The sequence below is a fragment of the Blastomyces dermatitidis genome (genome assembly GCF_000003525.1).
Source record: "Blastomyces dermatitidis ER-3 genomic scaffold supercont1.9, whole genome shotgun sequence".
In the NCBI taxonomy this organism is placed as follows: Eukaryota; Fungi; Ascomycota; class Eurotiomycetes; order Onygenales; family Ajellomycetaceae; genus Blastomyces; species Blastomyces dermatitidis.
In genome coordinates, this window is record NW_025544782.1 from 1,541,848 (window position 1) to 1,560,316 (window position 18,469).

The 18,469-nt window shown below is 35.3% G+C and overlaps 2 protein-coding genes and 1 pseudogene across 3 annotated transcripts; 2 read left to right on the forward strand and 1 right to left on the reverse strand.

Moving 5' to 3' along the window:
* The first annotated feature begins 9,652 nt into the window (after positions 1-9,652).
* BDCG_17602 lies at positions 9,653-9,740 on the forward strand (annotated as a pseudogene). Its single transcript has one exon. The product of its transcript is annotated as a tRNA-OTHER (tRNA).
* Positions 9,741-13,795: 4,055 nt separating this feature from the next.
* BDCG_07626 (uncharacterized protein) lies at positions 13,796-16,911 on the reverse strand. Its single transcript, XM_045423410.1, has 5 exons — positions 15,420-16,911; positions 15,336-15,362; positions 15,026-15,263; positions 14,425-14,928; positions 13,796-14,302 (listed from the first exon to the last, which is right to left on the reverse strand). Exons 1-5 carry the CDS (start codon positions 15,461-15,463, stop codon positions 14,186-14,188), a joined length of 930 nt encoding a protein of 309 aa, XP_045278815.1. The 5' UTR covers positions 15,464-16,911; the 3' UTR covers positions 13,796-14,185.
* Positions 16,896-18,356, forward strand: BDCG_07627 (uncharacterized protein). Its single transcript, XM_045423411.1, has one exon. The coding sequence runs from the start codon at positions 17,171-17,173 to the stop codon at positions 17,846-17,848; it is 678 nt and encodes a 225-aa protein (XP_045278816.1). The 5' UTR covers positions 16,896-17,170; the 3' UTR covers positions 17,849-18,356.
* The last annotated feature ends 113 nt before the right edge of the window (positions 18,357-18,469 follow it).

Consider the following 18,469-nt stretch of genomic DNA (forward strand, 5'->3'; position numbering starts at 1 on the left):
CATTCATTTTACAGACTGACTGAATCAGTTTTCAATCACTCTATAACATTATTCAAATATATCATAGAAAGATTTAATTAATGAATATAAGAATCTTACTTCTATATAAGATCAGTAGATTACTTTTTCTTGATAGTGAGACACTGCTGAGGTATTACTATGACTATTCTCACTTATGAAATAAGAGAAGATATTCATCTATTATCTATATAGAATAGCTAGATACTGACTCTTTATAAAAGAAGTCAGCAATTCATTTTACTTCTACTGAAATATACACAAGAGTTACTGCATGTCTTATACAATCTTCTTAGTATACTAAGTATTATATCTATGATATTCTCACAATAACTCTGTAGCATACAAGCTCACTATTCAAGCAAGATAGTTAAGCTCACTTATACAGCTTCTTAAACAACTATCTCTACATGTCATCACTGACTAGTCACTGCTTCAGTTCCATCATGTTACACTGAGCAGAAGATCAAGCTGCAGAAAGAGCTTGAAGATAATTGATAAGAAGAGATAAAATGAAATGATGAAAAGAGTGAAAGATGATGATTTTCTTGTTTTCTTTATCTTCTCATTCAATAGCTAAAATTAGATTGTAATACATTTTCTTTCTTTCTTTCACTCTGTTTCTATTTTACTTTTCTTTCTATTGTTTACTCAGCTGACTGTGAGACTTCTTAATCATGAAGATCTTGACCAGATGTAAGATATCTTATGTGATGACTTCAAGAGACTTTCAGATCAGATCTTTATATCTCTTTCACTTAATCTGAAGATAAGTCTTACTGTTCTCTGTGTGCTTTCTTATAATGTTTTCAACTTCAAATTGCAACTGATCATTAACAAGTACTGATTCTGATAATGAGTGCTTTATATCTGCTTCTGTTAACATGGTCTTTTTCAGATGAATGATGAAGATTACTGAGTGTATTCATCAATCAGCTGACAGTTTCAATTAAAATGCAGCATCTGATATCTTCTGAAGAATATGAAATGAGTCTATCTGTAAGAGTGATAGCTTGAACATCTCTTTTAACATATAGCTCTTTTGAGCTTTTTAAGTGAGGTTCAAGAAGACTCAATCATCAATCTGAATAGTTGATTGAGAATGAGATTGATCAAAGAACTTAATCATTCTAGCTTTTATCAGAGTATATAAGTCAAGAACATCTTACTGTATCACATCTCACACAGTGATGAACTCAGCTACATCTAGTGAAGCTTTCTCATTATTCAATGACAGTTATCTAGACTTTACATCTGTGAGCAATTCAAAGGAAGAGATCATTACTGACTGTGTAACTACTGAGTTCAACACTCTTTTCACTTATTCAAGTAAGACAGTTCAATTTGCTTTATATTCATCTATAAGAAGTGTTTGCAATATAACTTCAATTATGAGATTGATTCACTCACTTTGACTGTTTAAGTGAGAGTTGTAGACAGTTGTCATTCATGTCTTAATTCTCATAAGTTAAAGAACTGACTTTCAAAATTGCAATGTAAATTTGAGATCTCTATCTGAAATAATTATCAGTGAGAGCTGTCAGCAGCAGATCATCTTCTTATAGAAGTCTTCTACTTATTATAAAGTATTTCATTATTTCTATTCTACAATTAGAATTACTGCTTTCAAAAATTTATCTGTGACTGTTAATATAGTGTTGTGATTGTCACTCACAGATAATCCTGTAATAAAATCAATCAAAAGAACTTCAAACAGCTGTTTTAAAAGTGAGATGAGGTGTAATTTGCCCTCTGATGAGTGATTCAGTGATTTGACTAGTTAATAATTGAGGCATTGTGATAAATAATCTAGAATTCTCTTTCAAATATGAGAAAGAAAGAAGAACTGATGAATAAGGTTTTTCATTCAATGAAGATCAGAGTGATCTGCTGTGTCATAGTATATATAAATAATGTCTCATATCAGTAATTTGAGAATACAGAGATGCAATTCTTTGAAGAATAATAGCTCATCTCATACTGTAAACAACTGATATCACTCTTTCTGACTGACCTTGCAAAAGATCTTTCTCAATGCCAGATCACAGAGAATATCTCAGTATAATTACTTTTTAAATTCATCAGTGAGCTCTATCACTGTAGTTGAAATCATACATATCTTCACTAAAGATGTATCTGTTATCAGTCTGTCTGTCTGATTGATGATAATCTGACAGATTTTTTTCTACTCTTCAGAGGGAATCTCTTCTGAATCATTATCTAGACAGTGCAATCTGAATAGAGTGTCAGTATTAGTATGTGCAGTGCTCTTGTGATAGCAGATTGTCATCTGCAGAAGATACAAGCTTAGAACTAAGACTTAATTCATCAGTCAGTTGCTATGATAATCTATTATCAGTAACTGAAAAGCAGATATAAGAGTGATATAATCTGTGATAACTGTAAACTCATCATCTAAATACTGCAGTAATTTCCACAGAGCTTATATAAGTTTAAGACACTTCAATTCAGTTGCTCAGTAGTGCTTTTCAGCCATACTTAATCAGTAAGAGAGAAATAGAAGAGATCTTTCAATGTTATTCATTCTGACTTAATGTAGAGCTACTCTGATACCTCTTTGCTTACTGACATTTACATACAATATGAAGAGATATTTAAAGTCAGAATATGCTCAGGTGAGAGTGTTCATCAAGACTTGCTTTATCATGTTAAATGAATGTCTAGCTTCTGTAAGCAGAGTATGAAACTGCAGTGAGTTCTCAAATCTCATCAACTTAATCTTAGCTGTGTATAACACTCTTTTCTGACCTGTTTTTGAACTGTTATACAGCAACTTAATCTTGAGAGTCTTTAATACTTTCATCTGATCTGCATAAAAACTGATAAAATCATAATAATAATTGAAGAGGTTGACAATTCCTTCTAGTTCTCTGAGTATTATAGAGAAGACTAGATTAGTAATAGCAGCTACTTTCTCTTCTTAAGTAGATATGTCTAGTTAGCTGACATGATGACTCAGCAAATGCACTGAGAGGTACATGAAATAACATTTAGTTAATAATATTATTATTTCAGACATCTTAAGAGCTGTGAAGACTTGCTGCATATGATGAAGATATTCATTCAGCAAGTGAGAGAAGATGATGATGTCATTTACATAGACTAACATAAATCATTATAGAAATTTCACTAGAATCTTCTTCATACACTGTTGAAAGAACTCAGATGAGATTATTAATCTCATTGTGATAACTGTAAAATGTTCAAGATCTCAGTATGAGATCATAAACATAGTTTTGAAACAATCACTCTGTTCAATTACTTATTGAAAGAAGCCTTGATAGATATTTATGAATGAGAATATCATAGAACTGCTGAGTGATTGCAATACATCTTATTATATCAGTAGAAAGTATGCATTGAGAAGTAAGCATGCATTTTTATAAATCAATTATCACTCTCAGCTTCTCTCTAAGTTAGATTACAAAGACAGATGAAGTAATGAAGTTCCTGTCTCTGAGAGAAACACATTCAATTCTTCTATTTTACAGAAGCAGGTTCAGAATCTGATCAGCAGCTTCATAATCTCTTCAAGATAAAGAATAGAATCTCTGTTTCAGGTCAGAAAAGTTGCTCTCATCAATGAACTGCAGTGATATCTTAACATTATCTGAAAATAAGTCTAGGCTGAAGCTAAATAGTTTGTGATGTTAATTAATGATCACTTGAATGACTGCTTGATCTTCTGCTACTCAGTGATCTGATATATCTGCTTAAACCTGCTCAGTGAGAGTGTCTACTGTGGAAATTTGAAGTGAATTATTCTGATCTTCTGCATCTGTCAAATGTAATTCAATGTACAAGATAGAAAACAGAGAATCTTCTCAGTCAGAATGATGAATAATGTCAGCATTGATAACACAAATGATAATCTTCTTTCACTGCTGAGATAGCTGTGAGTTTAACAGATGTCTACTCACACAGATAGTGTCTCTGATAATCTTGACATTTATGAAATATCTTCTGTGAAATGTAACAAGCTTGCTGTGAACATTGATAGTTACTTTCACTGATGATAATACATTATTAGCTATGATTATATTGCATCTGAGATATCACACTAAGTGGAATTCATCTTTAACAATAAAAAGAGAATTGTTATTCACTCTCAAGATAAGATCTGTTGTTATGAATAGATTTAATTCATCAGCTTTTAAGTCAACTTCTTGAATATTCACACATTGATCATGCAGTATAGAGATCAGTCAACAATGAGAAAAGAATAGATTTACTATTATTGTGTCAATAAGTGATATACCTGCATCTGTATTCATGTAAACAGAGAGATCACCTTGTAATGTAATGACAGAAATAATGAGAAAGATGTAAGATAAATACTGTAGTTTACTAATATATTCTTAATTACTTATAGAGATATCACATGCTGCAACTGTATATATATCAGCATTAAAGATATTCTGATAATTATCTGAGAAAATGTCTGTAGACAAGATGAGTCTCTCAGTATCTATCTTACTGATTATTTTTTCAACTTACTATCAGAATCTAGACTGAGATCTAGATTCAGCAGCTCATCATTATCTTTTTCAGTACTCTTCAGTTTGACTTGATTCACTGAATAATCACTGTTCTTCTCTTTTTTAAGATAGTGATTGATGTAATGAGAGTCTCTGCAGATGTAGCACTCTGCTGCAGATACTGACAGTCTTTCTTCTTCTATTATACACTGAATCAGTAACTTACTTATTGTGAGAGCACTTATAAGAATCACTGCTATCTCTGCAGTAGACACAGACAGCTTTGTAGCTTCTATCTGCTTAGACAGAGAGATGTGATACAGACAGCAGTTATTATTCTGTTCAAAACATCTGAAACTATATATATAGTCAGTGAATTGAGTCTTCTGATCAGTTCAGATACATCAGATAGCTGACTCATTATCTCTAATTTATCATTGAAAGTTATTCAATTGTTCAGTGAGAATAAGCAGTGTGATTAAGAAAAGATTGAACTCTAAACTCTTTCACAAGAGCCTCTTTATCATAACAGAGTCAGAGATTGTGATGACTTGTAGTAAGTTAATCTTCTGTAAGATGTATAACATCAGAAGCAGTTCATCTGATTTCTTAAAGAAAAAACACAAAGTCTGAGCTTTCATTCAAGCTTCTTCTTCTGATAGCTGAAACTCATGTTTTAACTCATTGACAGTGATAGAGAGAGAGATGTTCATATTCTTTCTCATTTTAATAGACAGATTATTATGTCATTTCAACACCTAACTCTTCAGATATAGAGAGAATATGCAGAGAATCATATCATCTCTCTTCTATGTGATGATGAATTTCAAGTGACTGATAAATGTCATTACATTCATTTTCACTGAGTTGAATAGCATGATATCACCAGCCTGTAATCTCACTGATCTATCATCACTTCATACAGATAAACAGGGTTCACTATCAAGCAGAAGATCAAGATTATCATGAGCAGATGTCTGATTCCTGCACATTCAGTTTCTCTCTGAGTTATAAGTAAAATGTGCAGTGTCAGCTTCTCTGAGAAAATTAATCCTGTCTCTTATTAGATTATAACAGTGCATTCTGTCTTCAGCACTGCACAGTCTCTGTAAAATTGTCAGTGTTTATCAGGTTCTAAAAGATGATTTGAAGCCTTTCTCAAAGAAGGCATCTAATTGTCATACAGACTCATTGAGAGAATTATCAGCTTTAACATCTATTCTATCAATCTGAGCTGAATAATCTGTCTGCTGACAACAGTTCAGCTTCTGTCTTTGAGCAGTGAATACAGCTTTCTCAGTATGAAAGCTATTTCACACTTCTATCAATCTGCTTCTTTCATCTGTTAATTATTTGAGATTCTCTTGAAGTTTACTGATATATTCATCAACAAGAATGATACACTTATTCAACTGCTTCTTTCACTGACTAAGCTGATGTTCACATTCATTAAGCTCACTCTCTTATCAGGTCAGTCAGGCTTCTAGCTATTCTAACTTCTCAATTATATCTAGTATTGCTGCTTCATCAGAAGAAGCACAGTTCTGACAGTTAAATTCATAAAAGCTTAAGACTATCAAATCTCTCTTCTTAGTATTCTTTGTGATGTCTGTGTGAAAGACTTATAATCAGAGATCAATAGCATTCTTTCATTCTACTATTGAAGTGAAGTTAAGAGCTGTTTTTATATCATTGTAATGCCTGACTGATACACTTATAAGAATGTCTTCTGCTTTGATATAATTGTACAGTATCACTTGACTTTTAACACTCTTATATCATTCATCTATATTCTGTCAGACTTTCACAATTATAATAGCATGCTTTTCAGTCATTACTTGTGAGTAAGTTTGTCCTGAGTTAGATTCATTGATGAATTCTCAGATGAGTTATTTGATTTCACTGACAGACTCATTCAGTTCAGCAGAAGAAAGTAACTGATAAAAGCTACTTTAAATAATTTATTTATTCTACTTCATTATCATAACAGAGCTGATGAAGTTGTATAAGAATGTAAAGATGAGTTTATTATAACTATGATTACATTCTAGACTGATTACTAGTGCTATAGCATTCTGAAGCAGAAAATGCTTAAATAATTATTAATCAGATCTATCATCAGCTGTAGTATTGAATGAGATAGATTTAAATAACTGCAGACAAGATTAATCACTAGCTGCAGTATTAAAAGAAGATAAAGTAATTAATCAGACTAATTACTAACTAGTCAATTCTCAGTGTCTGCAGTCTGATTCAATCATCAGTGCTATGTATATCAAAAGCAGAGTGAAAGTTAAAGAGGCTAGAAGAACTTGATTCTTAACAAGACATGCTATCAAATTATAGTATACACTGCTATGTAGAATCAGATATAAGGGTAAAAACTTGTCTTATTCTTCTAAAGATGAGAGATGAGTGTACACTCTTATATATACAGTAATTGTTTTATAGAGATTAACTCTTGTAGAAGAAGTGATTATCTATGAAGAAAAGAACAGAGACTCTATAGAGAAGAAGTAGACACTCTTATAGAAGAAGCAATTGCATATGAAGAAAAGAATGAAGACTCTGTAGAGAAGAAGTGAAAGCTCTCATAGAAGAAGCAATTGCATATGAAGAGAAGAGCAGAGAGAGAAGATAGTGACAGAAGCTTCAGAAAACAGCAAGAAATGAAGCAGAAGCTAGAGCTGAATAGAGAATTGACTTAAATAGAGGGCGGAAGCACGCCACAGTTAATCTGTTGTATTCGTGTAGGAACTAGCTAATCTATATACGCTATGTCACGTACCACGTTCGCTAGGGCGACTGCTAGGCAGCTTCTGTTCAACACTTCTTCTCACACACAGCATGTGAAACATGAAGAGAGACATCTAATAGAGAAACCTAGCCTAGCTATTCTATTCTTGAACCTCTCTAAAACATGCTATATACAGTGATTTAGTTGTTTCCACTACTTTCATCTGTAAGACCTAGTAAATTAATGAAATACTCAAATATCACTGTGTTCAGAGGTTTGATTAATCTGTTCACTGTTATATTCTCTGTAAGAACATATTCAAGTGAGATAATTCTCTCATTCAACTGTGTATATAAGTAATGAAAGTGAGTATCTATATACTTACTATAAGCTGTAATCACTGCCACTGTAGCAAGGTTAATAGAACTCTTATTATTCATCTTAATAGATAATGAATTCTTCAGTATAAATCTTAAATTTATTATTATATTTCACAATCAAGTCATCTCTCATACAGTCTTACTAAGGGCCACATACTCTGTCTTATTGAAGCTTAAGAAAATGCAGAACTGTTTTATAGAATACTATGAGATAGAAGTATCTATCAGCTTAAAGACAAAGTCAGATATAGACTTTCACTCATCATTCAATGAGTCTACTCAATCAGAATCTGTATATCTATTGAGAAGATAGAAGATATACAGAAACTCATCAGTAGATTCTTCATCTTTTGTATAGAATACACTCAAATTCTTTATTCTCTTTAAATATTATATAACATGCAGCAGAGTCTTTTAAGTCTTAGAGATAAGAGCTGTATTCTTCTGTATCAGTAAAGATACTGTGTATGTAATATCTGAATATAATTTAACTATAAGATATTACAAACATTTAATATCTTACTAATAGTATTACTTTATAAAACCTTCTTCTCTTTCAGAGACAGAGACATCATTAATTCACAAGCTCTTATTTATAGATATACAGACAGTGACAGCATCTTCTAGATAAAAGTCTTCTATCAATCAATTGATATAGTATCAAAGTATCAATCTTATATCTTCTTCTTCATAACTAATCTTTATATCTAGATATTTTACAGGTTCTTTCAAGTTCTTGATCTCTAACTTGCTAGTCAGCATTTTTACTAGTTAATCTATATCTATCAGATTCTCTGTGATAATATGTAGATTATTCACATATATTATTATATAGAGGTGTTTCTGTATCTTATAGCATCAGAGAGCTGAGTTATAAGAGCTAGAAATAAGATCATTCTCTCATAATAGAGCTGTAAGATAGTCATATCGCCCCGGTGACCGAATGGTTAATGCGGCCACTCAGTAGCGCCTTGATGTGGAAAACCAGGGTGTGTGAGTTCGAAACCCGCAGAGGATACATTAAATCCGGAACTCAAGCACCTCAGGTTTCTAATAAATACAGAGGTGTACAAATCACTTCAATAAAATTGCTCTATGTTCCTGGGCTGAGAAGTTATTATCACATGTATTTAATTGTCACTTCTTTGTATTTCCTATGTTCTTGTTATCTTGGCATGATCTCAACACCTGTATTTCCTTCTGTATAATCAACACTTGGCCTGTATTTAACATCACGCAAGAACTCATCATAAGCTCCGCTTGTATATGAGTATAATGAAAGAATAATAATAATAATAATAATAAAGATAGTCATATCAAATCTTCACAGCAGAATTCAATCTGTAGAGGAATTTCTCAACTGTATAGATAAGTATTTATAAAACATCTGCTTTAAATTCAGTAAACTATCTTATATACACTGTCTTATTAAGTCATCTGTGTAGATATATTATCACAATATCAACTTAACAGAGTGTTCAATCTTATATTATCATGATTATAAACATTATTCTATTTATAGTGTCAGTGATAACAGATGTATACATCTTCTCTCAACAACTCTTCTTAAGTTAATTACTGTATACTACTTAACAAGATTTATACAGTATGTTATCTTCATTTATATTGAGATCTTCAGAGCAGTCTTTTTTCATAAATACTCAGTAATCAGATATTATCAGTTTATCTAATGAGATATCAGAGCAGAGAATAAGTATTCAAGTATTTTATCTTATTAAGTTCTTAATCTTATGTTTCATTAATTTCTTTCAATATTCATCTATCTTCTCTGATCTGACTATAGCATTCTTATAGCTTTTCAGTAGTGAATCTGTAATGAGAATGAAAATGTAAGTTGTAAACACTTTTACAGATTTAATTCACACAGTATTCAGATTCATAATCTCAGAAGCTTTGATATCATTCATTAAATAAGTAATCAGATTGAATAAACTCTCTGCAGTTGTAGAAATAGAGATATTAGCAGTAGAATTAATCTCTTCTCACAGAACTACTGTTCCCCGGTGGCTGAATGGTTAATGCGGCCACCCGGTAGCGCCTTGGCGTGGGAAACCAAGGTGTGTGGGTTCGAAACCCGCAGGGGATACATTAAATCCGGAACTCAAGCACCTCAGGTTTCTAATAAATACAGAGATGTACAAATCGCTTCAATAAATCGCTCTATGTTCCTGAGCTGGAAAGTTATTATCGCATGTATCTAATTGTCACTTCTTTGTATTTCCTATGTTCTTGTTATCTTGGTGTGGTCTCAACACCTGTATTTCCTCCTGTATAATTAACACTTGGCCTGTATTTAACATCATGCAAGGACTCATCATAAGCTTCACTTGCATATGAGTATAATGAAAGAATAATAATAATAATAATAACAGAACTACTGTCTCTCTTACAGAGAAAATAATATTACTAGTAATAAGTAGCTTATCAGTTATAAGACTTCAGAGACAATAGATAGATCTATCACAGAATTTAATAAGCTTATAGAACTTCACTCTAACAGATAACTTATCTACTGACTTCTGAGAGTTATGAAGATAAGTATACATCTCTGTGCCTAGTTCACAGAAATGAGTAGCTTGAGATAAAGTATTTATTAATACAGAGAAGAAAATTATATAAGAACTGCAGATAACTTCTTCATTCTTCTGAGATCAGTACTTCTCATTGTATAAGATAGTAGATGTAGATGTATTATTCATAATTACTACTACTGTCTTCAAAATGTCTGCTCAGAACTTCTTTGATATATTTTTCTTAATTAGAACTACTCTAGCTCTTTTCATAATTATATAAATACTTCTCTCAGAGACACTATCTTGATGTGATAAGTAAGAGATTATAGACTCTTAAACAGTGTTATAATTCATCATTATCACTGTCATTCTCACAGATTAAAAGACACTGTCAATATCAGTTCTAATATACACAGAGAGCATGAAGTCAAGATTACACATGAACTGAACTCAATACTTATAGAACTCAATGACTTAATTCTTTGTATACAAAAAATAGATTTATCTGTAGCAGGTGACATCATCTGTCAGAAGCATGTAATACTTCATTTCTTAATATAATTCAATAGAGTGATCTGTTATCTCATCTAGTGTACAGTCATCATCTATAAGATTGATATAAACTCATTTCATCATATATAGAGCTTATAATATAAGAATCTGTGAGAACTTCTATATCATACTCATCTTAACACAGCTATTATAAAAGAAGCTCATCTTAAGATCTCTAATTCATATATCAGATAGAGAATTCTTCACTAGTGCTATAATAGCTTTTATATGAATATGATTTAGATCAGTATATTATTTTATAAGTATCTTAATCACTGAGTAATCATTAGATTGATTGTCAAATTAATTGATAAGCTTCTGATTCAGACAATTATTAATTATTATAAAAGTCAAAGAGCTACTATATTTATATAATTTCATAATATAATGAATCATCATGCTCTCATAATTTAAGTTAACTTCTTACTCTTACTTGATGATTCTATAGATATTAATCTTGAGAATGTAAATAGTATTAAGAATCACATCATTGAAGAATCTTATGATGAAGTAGAATGATAATGAGAAGAATAGTTCAAATCAGAAATCTTGATCTTCTAGCTTTGTAAACAATAGTAGATTAACTATGAGATTGAGAATTCAATGAACCTTGCAGATAATAATATTATCATCTTTCAATTCTAGAATAATCTCTTCAATCTTCTTAATCTGTTCTTTATCACTATCTGCTGTAGTAACTTTTAAATCACTCTTATACATCTTTCATCTGCTAAGTGAATTCTTCTCATCTGTTATATTAAAGCTCACATATATATCAAGATATTAAGGCTTGAATATGATCTTATTTAACACAGAGAATACAATAGCAGTATTTATATTGAGTTGAGAGTTTAGAAGATCTGAGCTCTCATTCTTCTTAAGATCTGAGTTCTTATTCTTATTCTTCTTCTTATCTCTTCATCTGCAGCTGTCAGTGTTCTCACTACTCACTGCTGTGATAATCTTATTCTTATTCAACTCTTTTCAACACTCTGTTACTAACTCAGAGTGTAATCATCAGTATATATTCTTTACATATCTAGATAATTCACAGATCTTACACTTGAAAGTGAATGAGTTGAATATAGTTATATTCAATGTAGTGATAGTAATATTCACTTATTAAGACTTTGAGTGCTCTGTGTCTTTTATCTTACTTATATAATTTATCAACTACTTCATCAAATCATTAATATTAATGTTTGAGATAGAGTCTTGATCTGTGATAAAGAAGTCATTTAGCTTAGTCTTAATAAACATCTTTTAATAGTCTTATAAGCTATTAAGAAACATGTCATGATAGAAGTTATTATAATTATTTATAAGCTTCTTATAATATATAATAAGATAGCAAAATCTTCTCTGATAAATGAGATAGTTATTATTCTTAATATACAATATGATCAGCTTCTTGATAATATTTATACATTTCTTCACTAATAAGATAGTGTACTCTGTCTCTATCTTCTCTTATAAAGCCACTGTATTATCTGACTCTAGAGTGTTAATAGTAGTTCAGATAAGTTCTAAGAGTAATTATATTATACATTGATATAGAGTCTTTATATACACTAATCAATACTTATTCTCTAGAGCTGTTAATTCTTCAGATGACACTTGCTGATTCTTTATTAAGATATTAATTTTATTAATCATCTTCATATTTATCAAGATATCAATCTTTTATACTTGATAGTTAATTTCATTAAATATAGTGATAGTTTTCATATCTATCAAAGTCTGTATCTTCTTTTAATATTCACAGATCTTCTACTTCATATTACTTACTGAGATTTCACTGTTATTACTATCAGAGTTCTGATATGTAGTTATTATCATCTGCTAACAGAACATGAGTAGATCTGCAGCAGTCATGATTATAGTGTCATTAACACTGAAGATAGACATTGTAAATATTGTAGAGCAGAGTGTTTTATCTGAGTTATCAGTGACCTCAGAAGCTTTACATTCTGATTATTTATCAGTATGTTCACTTTCACTTGAAATCTTCATGATATTATCTTCTTCTGCTAAATCATATTGTGTATGTTCTTCTTCTTCAACTGAGTTGAATTCTGAGTTGAATTCTGAGACTTTTGAATGTGATCTGAGTGTTCTTTTACACTCTGATAGAGGTGTTGAAGACAGTTCACTTATTGAGACCTTCAAAGAGAGATGAAATAAGGGGTAAGATAGCTCTTAATTCTTCAAAAGGTCACATACTACTGTTTTTAAGCCAATGTTTATTCTGCTAACATGAGTTAAAACAAATTCTCTTAATATACAGTAATATTGTATTCTTTTGAAAAGAAAAAAAAAAAAATGATTCTCAAATCATCAATGAACTCATTCACTTGCTAATGCAGCATTTTTAATGAAAAATGTGTAATTCTCTTAAAAACATGCTATCCAGGCCATAACCTGTGAGATGGTTAATCCATTGTATTCGTGTAGGAACTAGCTAATCTATATACACTACGTCACGTACCACGTTCGCTAGGGCGACCGCTAGGCGGCTTCCGCCCAACATTTTGATGGGGTGCACGTGATGTCACGTGATGTCACGTTACAGCGTTTTTTGCACGGAAAAGTTGGTTTTTCTTTAATATAGAGAGATAGCTAGATGCTAGCTCTTCATCAAAAGAGTCAGTAATTCATTTTCCTTTTTGAATATACAGAAGTTACTGCTATTCTCATACAATCTTCTTAGCATACTAAGTATCTATGAGATCCTTGCAATAACCTTGTAGTCTACAAGCTCACTATTCAAGCAAGATAGTCAAGCCTACTCATACAGCTTCTCACTGGATACCATCCTCCTGTGTGACACCGCCGCTTAGCTACCGCTTCGGTTCCGTCATGTTACATCAACGCAAAATCTTGTTAGTGGTGAAATCACTGAGTGGAGGTGGCATATTGATGATAAAAGGTAAGAAATGTATTTGGATGATAATTGAATGATTCTAGAGAAATGTGGATATTTTGATTTTTTTGTGGTGGTTTGCTACTAATTTTCAGGGGGTGCTGGGAAAATTCTGTTTTTTGCATGCCACAATACAAAAAGTGTTTACGTTGGACGTTCGAGTGAACCAGTAAACATATTCCATTTAAGGAAACAAAACTATCTTTGCTTTAGAAAATGGATGAAATTAGAACATGGACCGATGCTATCAAGGTAGTTTGATCATTGCTATCATCCGAGTGGCTTGGTGTCTCTCCTGCTCTTGAGGGAGAAATATAATATTTGATGTAAACAGATGCAAGAAACAACTGCTAATGTTCGATTTTTTTATTTTTTATTTTTATTTTTTTGGTTTATATCCCTTCTTCTCTTACTTTTCTCCTCTTCCTTACTTTTCAGTTTTCTTGCTGGTATTTCCCTTCAGGCAGGGAGTGTGCGATCCGTAGGAGAAGATGTGAAGCGCAGATGTGTCAGTTGATCAGTTGAAACTGGTAGAAAGCCCCCTACATGTAATTCTGTAGGTCCTCGTCCTCCTCGTCATCGTCGTCAGATTCGATAGTGGCCGCAATTGGCTGAGGGCAGCGCATAGTCGGAGCCTCACTCTTCGGAAAACGAGCACCCTATCACAGATATACAACATATTAGGGAAGGCTAGGAGGCAAAAGGAGAGCATGGTTGCAGCAAGCGGGAAATAAATAACCAGCCGGTATAAAAAAAAAAAAAAATGGTAAGTTCAACATACGGGAACTTTCGCAAAACCACCTCGACTGCCTCTGACCCTCGCTGTAGCTGGGTTACTACCCGCCCTACTCGCTACTACAACACCCTCCAATCTGCTATGCATGGTTGGGGCTACGGATGGCGCGTCAACAATGCGGACATGAGGATTTCCCTGGGGATCGAAGGCAGTGAATCTGGTACCCGCCCCTTCATAGGAGGTTTCGGTCAACGGGCGTCTCCTCGGCTGCTCAAGCCAGACTCCTCCGCCCCCAGTGCCGCCATCAACGGAGAACGCGTCCTCATCGCTATCGAAGTCGTTCGGATTTTCGAGATTAGAGCTTTGGGCGACGGAACCTTCCTGCCAGTATGGGTTTTGCGCGATACAATGGCCGTTAGACGATGGGATGGAGAAGTCGCCCCTCTGGCTCTGGCTAAAGATAGTAGAAGTTCCGTCCTCGATCGTTTCCCTGAGGTCTTCAGAGACGGGATCCCTTTCTAAGTGCTCCTGGACGCAATTTTTGCATCTCTAAAGAGGCCGTCTTATCAGAACTAGACCAGTAGAGATACATAAAACAGAGGGGAAAAGGGGGGGAGGGGAAGGGAGGTTGGAACAGCCAGCTTACCGCATTATCCGGATCATGGCGTTGATTCTTGCTAAAGTACTCCAAAGCCATGGTCTTGCCACAGAAGCTGCAGGTGAGTTCGAATACTTGGCCAGATATGCAAGTCATACAGCCAGCATAGTTTTGCCCAGTGATGCCATTGCAGCCAGTCTTGAGCATCCCCTTGCAAAGCTCTTCGAGCTGACGTTTGGAAAAGGCTGACTGCCCGCGGATTTTCTTGCACACCTTGCATTTTATTCTATTTGCATGTGAGAAAAGACACCTATTGACCCCCTAGTAAGGTTGGAATCTGTAGTGGAATGCCTCTTACTTGTCAGGAACCTTGACAGACGCGAGTCTATCAACGGCTTAGCATTTCTTCCCTAGTCATACACAAAGCAATCTGGGATCTTACCGCCGGTTGTAGGTAACGTAGTCGAAGCCCCCTTTTGGAGCCATGATTCTTGAGCTTGGCTGTGATAGGTTTGATTGATGTGGATGGAAGTTTGGAAAGGTGGATGAAGACCAAGGAGAAAGGAAGGGAAAGCAGCAAATTTTGAGGCTTAAGCTAATTCACCTGTAGCACCTCACAACAATTGAGTGAATATGCAAGTGGAAGAGTGTGCTGTGGTGTTCTTGAGTGCTTTTGTCCTAAAGATGTAGTAGGTGAGTGATAGAAGCCCTCCTTCAAGCTCAGCTCAGGGGATTTATTTCCCTTTTTAAAAAACATGCAATCATCTATTGGCATCAATCAAAAGGCCCTCACAGCATAACATTTATTCCTCAAAAGGCAACATTTTACCAGGATGGCAGTCTTGTGCATCTAGCCGAGATATGCCTCTCTTCCACAGAAAGGACTGAGGTTCCCCTTCCCGGCAATCTGCTTTCTCCCCCTATAGGAACAATGAACATCATTGTGCTCTACTTGAGGTGGGATACTGCGTACCTTGAATGAGAGACAAATGACGGTAGACAGACACAGCCTAAAATTACCAGAAAATATCCCTTGGGCAACAGCAAGGCCCGCTATTACCTGCTGGTATACCATACCCACAGGTCTGAGAGCTGGTTAACAATCGCAACTGAAGTTGAAAGCTGTATCAGAGAGGGTATAGATGGATGGCAGTGTGAAAATGAACCATTTTATGGGAAGATAGAGATGGGTTTTATTATTTCAAGAGATATTAGATATTGGTGGTGGAAATATAGGCTTGCTTGGACCAAACCAGCTGTGTGTAATGTGGTTTTCACGCCACGGTTAAAATCACTCTTGTCATCTTGCGAGAAGGCTGCCAGCACGAGAATGGACATCGCCGCGCAAAACTCACCGCTCAACGGGAGAATGGGGATGCATAAAATAATTATTTGAAGGATAGCTGACAATTGTCATTGGTATAGTGCAGGTTATTGTTCAAAGAATATACATCCATGTACATGGACTTCAAAAATCCTGCGGGATAATATGGAAATATCATCGCCAAATGCCGCAGGGGTCTTTATGGAACGTCAAGGATGACAGATGACGGATGACAGATGACGGATGACGGATGAAATGACTGAACTGCAAAGGCGCGGATTATTGCTCCAGGAGTTGGCAAGTAAGTCAAAGGAGAATCTGAACAGCTTTGAAGCCAGGTTTAATTCAGCTGTCATTCCCCTTCGGGTCGATCTTGTCCCTTTGCCCACCTCAGATTTAGCAAATTAGCATGGCAAAACAGAGGCACTTTGCCCTATGGCATCAACTCGCTCCAGGAGACTCATCTCGTCGGGAACCAGTCAAACATGCCTTACCGCGTCGCAAGGTATACCCATTGGCTGATGGCTCTGAGCCAGCCATGCGGCTAGGACTGGAGAAATTTTTTTTCGTCGCGCTTCCAATATCCACATCTAAGATACATCAATGCCCGCCTCGTGAACGGACAAGCCATTACATTTCCACGTTGAGTGCGGAAAGGAAATGGCATCAGTGGCCAGGCTGCAGCAAGGATTCTCCACCAGTATAACCCCGCACTTCGTCTTGGTTCTCTCATTCTTTGTAGAAAACTGTCTTTGTAGCAACCTGTCATGAACAACTCCCCATTTTCTACTTAATTCAGTAAGTTCGAGAAATTGTAGGCGAAATCAACAAATTCTCGCGCAGACTGCCTCTTTACTCAAGCCCGCAAAATGGCCAAATCCATCAGCATTTCTGCTGTCGGCCACTCGGAGATAAATCGAGACCCAGAGCGCGCCGTTGTCTGTTTCAGGGTCTCACAGAAGGACGGGAATAAAACGGCTGTGTCCAATAATGTGATCCAAACGGCGAATACCGTCCAGGAGTTCCTTGAGACATACATTCCCAGACTTGCCTCTGGCGAAGCCACTCCGGACGCGGCGATCACTCACTGGACCATGGGCACCCTTAACACTAAATCTTACACCGATCGCGACGAACAAAAGACTATGTTCGAGGCAAGCACTTCGTTCTCTGCCACATTCCGAGATTTCGATAAGCTTGGAGCCGTCGCCACGACACTCAGCGTGATGCCAAACGTTAGCATAACGAGTACACGATGGATGTTGACGGACGCAACGATAGCGTCATTGATTTCAGAGTGCAGAATTAGTGCGGCACATGATGCACGGACGAAGGCGAGAGATTATGCTAAGGCGTTTGGGTATCAAGACGTGGAGCCTTATGAAATTTCGGATACCAGTTATGGATTACCGTCGACGAGTACGGCGAGCGTGATGCGCTCGAGAAAGATGATGCGCCCGATGGAGAGGCAAGAGCAACAGTTGATATTCCGTCCCGAGGAAGTGTCCATGACTTCGACCGTTACGATTAAATTTAATATTGTGTGATTTGCGGGATGGGATGGATAACAAGGTTTTGCCGATGGCGTGTCGAAAATAGGAACGAAGAGTGGGGAATCTTGTTGTTGATGATGATGAGACACCAATTGTAGCAATGTCAGGATATGACTTTAATGTTTCTGCCTCTCACGGCCTTGGAGGGTTTATTCCTGTCTTGTATTCTACATTCTTTGGCCAGCCCCTAGCTGTGGTTTTAAAGTCAAACTCAAGATGTATGCATCTCCTGTCGGTTAATCACGAGAATGGATGGATAAGCGAAGTTTATTTGCCGCTTGAAAACTTAGAGTACTATTAGGATCACCACGCATCTCACTTGGGAGTCGCGGTCAACACAATGAGGACGCAGCGCCACGGGGAACCAGAAGTGTACCCTATTAGCCCTCATAACGTTTTTAGGAGCTGCAATATCAAGGGTCTGACCTTGTATGTATGTACATGGAAGAAAATATAAACAAATGGTTGTTAAACTGGCGTAGGATGTTTGGATGAAGCTCCCCACAGTCACTCCCTTCATCTTAATTATATTGGCAGGTTTCGGGACACGGACGCTGTCTGCTGAAGCCCTCGTATCCTTTCAGAGTATCAATTTGCAATGAAAAAACGATCCTA